Below are 5,989 nucleotides of genomic sequence, written 5' to 3' on the forward strand. Positions count from 1 at the left end.
AGAGATCTCTAGTCTTTCCGATTCTGTTCTTTTCCTCTATTTCTTTGCATTGATTACTGAGGAAGGCTTTCTTATCTCTTCTTGCTATTCTCTGGAACTCTGCATTCAGATGCTTATATCTTTCCTTTTCTCCTTTGCTTTTCACTTCTCTTCTTTTCACAGCCATTTGCAAGGCCTCCCCAGACAGCCATTTTGCTTTCTTGCATTTCTTTTCCATGGGGATGGTCTTAATCCCTGTCTCCTGTACAACGTCACCAACCTCAGTCCATAGTTCATCAGGCACTCTGTCTATCAGATCTAATCCCTTAAATCTATTTCTCAATTCCACTGTATAATCATAAGAGATTTTATTTAGGTCATACCTGAATGGTCTAGCGGTTTTCCCTACTTTCTTCAATCTAAGTCTGAATTTGGCAATAAGGAGCTCATGATCTGAGCCACAGTCAACTCCCGGTCTTGCTTTTGCTGACTGTATAGATCTTCTCCATCTTTGGCTGCAAAGAACATAATCAATCTGATTTCAGTGTTGACCATCTGGTGATGTCCATGTGTAGAGTCTTCTCGTGTTGTTGGAAGAGGGTGTTTGCTATGACTAGTGCATTCTCTTGGCAAAACTCTATTAGCCTTTGCCCTGCTTATTCTGTATTCCAAGCCCAAATTTGCCTGTTACTCCAGGTCTTTCTTGTCTTCCTACTTTTGCATTCCAGTCCCCTATAATGAAAAGGATATCTTTTTTGGGTGTTAGTTCTAAAAGGTCTTGTAGGTCTTCATAGAACCATTCAACTTCATCTTCTTCAGCATTACTGGATTACTGTGATATTGAATGGTTTGCCTTGGAAATGAACAGAGATCATTCTGTCATTTTTGAGATTGCATCCAAGTACTGCATTTCGAACTCTTTTGTTGACCATGATGGCTACTCCATTTCTTCTGAGGGATTCCTGTCCACAGTAGTAGATATAATGGTCATCTGAGTTAAATTCACCCACTCAGTCCATTTTAGTTCACTGATTCCTAGAATGTCAACGTCCATTCTTGCCATCTCCTGTTTGACCACTTCCAATTTGCCTTGATTCATGGACCTAACATTCCAGGTTCCTATTCAATATTGCTCTTTACAGTATCGGACATTGCTTCTATCACCAGTCCCATCCACAACTGGGTATTGGTTTTGCTTTGGCTCCATCCCTTCTTTCTTCCTGGAGTTATTTCTCCACTGATCTCCTGTAGCATATTGGGCACCTACTGACTTGGGGAGTTCCTCTTTCAGTATCCTATCCTTTTGCCTTTTCATACTGTTCATGGGGTTCTCAAGGCAAGAATACTGAAGTGGTTTGCCATTCCCTTCTCCAGTGGACCACATTCTGTCAGACCTCTCCACCATGACCCGCCCATCTTGGGTGGCCCCACACAGCATGGTTTAGTTTCATTGAGTTAGACAAGGCTGTGGTCCTAGTGTGATTAGATTGACTAGTTTTCTGTGATTATGGTTTCAGTGTCTGCCCTAGGAAGCCCTCTTGCAACACCTACCTTCTTACTTGGGTTTCTCTTACCTTGGATGGAGGGTATCTCTACACGGCTGCTCCAGCAAAGCGCAGCTGCTGCTTCTTACCTTGGACGAGGGGTGTCTCCTCACCGCCGCCCCTCCTGACCTTTAACGTGGAGTAGCTCCTCTAGGCCCTCCTGTGCCTGCTCAGCCACCACTCCGTGGACGTGGGGTTGCTCCTCTCAGCCGCCATCCCTGGCCTCAGCCTTCGGGTAGCTCCTCTCAGCCACACTTGTGCGCCATTGCAGCCGAAGATCACAAGGGGACAAGAGATGATTTTGAGCACTGTCCTTGAAACTGACCAGATCACAATGTGTGTTTGAACTTATTATGACCAAACACATTATTTTTAACCTATAAAACTGATAACCCCACTTTAATAATACCAAGCTATTTTTTCTCTTATGCAATTTTAGTATCAGAGACATTTTAAATCAGTTCTGGGTCAAGTTCTGACTAGACCTGGGTTCGATCCCTGGGTCGAGAAGATCCCCTAGAGAAGGAAATGGCAATCCACTCCAGTATTCTTGCTTGGAGAATCCCATGGACGGAGAAGCCTAGTAGGTTACAGTCCACGGGGTTGCAAAGAGTTGGACACGACTGAGCGACTTCACCTTCACCTTTTCTTAAATTTAATTTGTTTTTATAAGGAGAGAGAGAATGTTCTAAATAAATATATAGGAGAATCTATAAACTGGAAAATATAATTTTAAACTTTCAATATGTACAATATTTTTATGAAAAAGTAGATATGTTTGTTTTTTGATAGCTCCAACACCTAAATGGTTTGTGCTCAGTCACTGAGTCATGTCCAACTCTTTGCAACCCCATGGACTGTAGTCCAACATGCTCCTCTGTCCATGGAATTCCTTCCCCAGGAAAGAACACTGGAATGGGTTGCCATTTTCTACTTCAAGGGATCTTCCCAACCCAGGGATCAAACCCAAGTCTCTTGTGTCTCCTACATTGGCAGGCAGATTCTTTACCAGTGCACCACCTGGGAATTCCCATCTGTACCATGAGTGGAAAGTTACAATATAACTTGCAAACCCTAATGGAAAAACAGAAATCAAGATAGTGGATTCTGAGAGAGTCTTTCAGAAAGTAAAATTTCAGAGTAGAACTGATGCCGAGTGTGGATAATATGAATAAATAAGAAAACTGAAACTCCCTCCTGACTTTCCCCAGGACAGTTTAGTTTTTACGCTTGCTCAACACTGCAGTAGACCTAAGAAGACACATTTGCCTCAATTCTCTAAAGTGAAAAAACCAATGATGTAACTCTCCCCCAACCATTTGGATTTATACCTGATGCCCAGGCCAGGTTCATTCAGCTGATGTGGCTTACATTCACTCTCTGATGGACAAGAGAAGAATGTGGAACAAAAGGTAAGTGCTCAAACTGTTGTGTCTTTTTCCTGAAATGCGGCATGTTAACATATATCTCCAGAACTTTATAGAATTGCAAGGAAAAAAGGAGCAAAGATGTGTGATTCCTGTTGCTATCTCTTATGTAATTCTAATTTTAGATTTCCTGAAATCCAAGATTTTTTTTTACCTAGGTACATTACATTATGTTTTGCTTCACATGTGTCTCAGTTACTGTGTAATTTTTTTCTCTGCAAGTTTCTCTAAACTGTGTAGAAAATCTGAGACTGGGCAGACCTCAATCAGTCATGAAGCTCCTGACTTTTCCATAATCTAGAATTGGATTATCTTGTTAACGTAAATAATTTTAGGACTACAGCAATTAAAATGGAAAATTGAAATTTTCAGGCAAAGCAATTGTCAATCAAGGCTGATAAATTATAGAAAGGAGAATTTTACTACTTTTCTGAGTAAACAAAGTAATAGAGGGATCACTCTGCTATGTTAAAGGGATGTAGCTTTATGTTTAGTTTAACCCAATTGTTCCATATACACATTTATTTTCATTCATTCATTTACTGGGCATGAAATATCTAATGTCTTGATTACCTGGGGGAATAAATGGAGTCAGCCAAAGGAGAAATAAATCTTTAAGATTTTTTCAACTAAATATTTGCCATGCAGGACATCAGTAGCTTCTGTTTTTGTAGTTTCTTGCAAAAATCATTTCTCTGCATAAACTTAATACAATAAGTGATTTAGACTTTGCTTTGAGGTTAAGAGGGGGATCAATAAGCATATAGTTGACCTCCTGCTCCACCAGGGTCTGTACCTTGAATGTTTCCTCCTCTGTACAAGGTCTGGAACCAAGCACCCTCCTTCTGCATGCTAGGTCGGCACCTCTCCTGCCCTGCATCATGTCCATATCCTGAGTGCCTTTTTGCCCTGTACGAGGTCTGCTCCCTCCCTGCCCCACTTTCCCTGTACAATCTGCACCCTGGGTATGCTCCTTTCCTATGAACCCCTTCTGCACTCCTTTCCTGTATGTTATTTGTACACAAGTGATCTCCTCCCCTGTAAAGGTCTGCATTAGTCCTACCCTTCTGCCCCACACCAGGTCAGTAACCTGAGCTGCTCTACCCAGGCAGGCTGGGCATTTTCTGCTCCGATGCCCCTGATGGTCATCTTTATGGAGCTTTATTGTTCAAGGAAAAACACAATAAACTGAAGTGCTTAGCAAGGAAAGAGTATAAAATATTTCACATTTCAAGTTTCAACAAACATCAGTTATGTTAACACAATTAACAATATTAATATTAACATTATCTGCAGCTTTGACTTCTATCACTGAGCACTGGAGGAGCTAATAAGTCCAAAAGTGGAGTAGGAGGTTACTGAATTGTTTCATCAACATTTGCATTGTTACAGACTCATTGTGTTTTTACTAATCTAGATTTCTGATCATCCGATGAGATGATCCTTTTATATCTTCAATTTGGGGTAAAAAACAAATAATGCTGAGTGTAAACAACTTGTCTGTTTATACAGTTTTCAGCTTTCCAGACGTATTTCATATTCCTCTCTAGATTTGTGGCCAAAATGCAACCTGGCTTTGAACTTTTGATTCTACATCAATACAACTTCATTTTTTTTTAAATAGCTCAAAGTAGTTTTCTTATTGGAAAAGTGTTAAAACAACCATATATGTTTGAAGTATCTAAAACCAATGAATCTTATTTCTTCTTCAGGTGAGAACTATAACCAAAACCATGTACTCAGGGAGTCAAAATTCACAGAATCAAACTTCAAATGATTTTATCCTTGTGGGGCTCTTTGGTGAAACCAAACATGCCCTCCTCCTCTACACTGCGACCTTCATCTTCTTCCTGATGGCCCTAGCTGGGAACGCCCTCCTCATCATCCTTGTCCACCTGGAGCCCCGCCTGCACACCCCCATGTACTTCTTCATCAGCCAGCTCTCCCTCATGGACCTCATGTACATATCTGTGACTGTGCCCAAGATGCTCCTGGGCCAGGTGACAGGAGATCACACAATCTCTCCCTCAGGTTGCGGGATCCAGATGTTCTTCTATCTAACCCTCGCTGGAGCTGAGTTTCTCCTCCTGTCTGCCATGGCCTACGACCGATATGCTGCCATCTGCAGACCTCTCCATTATCCCCTGCTGATGAACCAGAGGGTCTGTGTATGCCTGGTGTCTGGATGCTGGTTCGTAGGAATGGTGGATGGTTTTGTGGTCACCCCCATAGCCATGAACTTCCCCTTTTGTCATTCCAGAAAAATCTTGAGTTTCTTCTGTGAGGCTCCCGCTCTGCTGAAGTTGTCCTGTTTTGACATCTCCCTCTACAAGATGGTCATGTACCTGTGCTGTGTTCTCATGGTCCTCATCCCCACTGTGGTCATCTCAAGCTCATATGCCCTCATCCTGCACCTCATCCACAGAATGAGTTCATCAGAGAGCCGCAGGAAAGCCTTTGCCACCTGCTCCTCCCACATGATTGTAGTGCTGCTCTTCTTTGGTGCCACCATCTACACCTACATGCTCCCAGATTCCTACCACACAGCTGAGCAGGACATGATGGTGTCAGCCTTTTATACCATCATCACCCCTGTGCTGAACCCCCTCATTTACAGCCTCCGGAATAAGGATGTCACAGGGGCTCTGAGGAGCAGATTGCAATCAGGGCTGAACCTAAGGAAAGTTGTAAAGAGGAAAGCCTGAGGATGACTATATATTTTTCCCCTATTATATTATCCCCCACCAATTTCTCTTTTTTCTTTGTCCCCTGCTTCCAGGGCCCCCAACACTGAGTCCAGTTATAACTTCCTTCTTTCTTATGCATGTGACGTTTCTCCTCCATCCTGTTTACTCATCATAGTTTATCTCATTATATTTAATGTCCTTATACTCTTTTTATCTGTGAAGCAATAATTGACATAAAGAAAACTCACATAGTGCCTTTGATCTAATCTCCCATCCCAAGTTTATTCATCTTTTTAATATGAGACTGGGTGTGAAATCCTTAATCCTAAATGTGGCTCACTGAGAAGAATCC

The 5,989-nt window shown here is 42.0% G+C and overlaps 1 protein-coding gene across 1 annotated transcript; it reads left to right on the forward strand.

The window, feature by feature from the left end:
- Positions 1-4,683: 4,683 nt before the first annotated feature.
- LOC128051099 (olfactory receptor 2T3-like) lies at positions 4,684-5,655 on the forward strand. The gene has a single exon (XM_052643586.1). The coding sequence runs from the start codon at positions 4,684-4,686 to the stop codon at positions 5,653-5,655; it is 972 nt and encodes a 323-aa protein (XP_052499546.1).
- Positions 5,656-5,989: the final 334 nt, after the last annotated feature.

This window comes from Budorcas taxicolor, chromosome 7 (genome assembly GCF_023091745.1).
Source record: "Budorcas taxicolor isolate Tak-1 chromosome 7, Takin1.1, whole genome shotgun sequence".
In the NCBI taxonomy this organism is placed as follows: Eukaryota; Metazoa; Chordata; class Mammalia; order Artiodactyla; family Bovidae; genus Budorcas; species Budorcas taxicolor.

Bases quoted from the DNA above. Each gene is read 5' to 3' on its own strand.
- LOC128051099 (XM_052643586.1), top strand. From the start codon at position 4,684: ATGTACTCAGGGAGTCAAAATTCACAGAATCAAACTTCAAATGATTTT.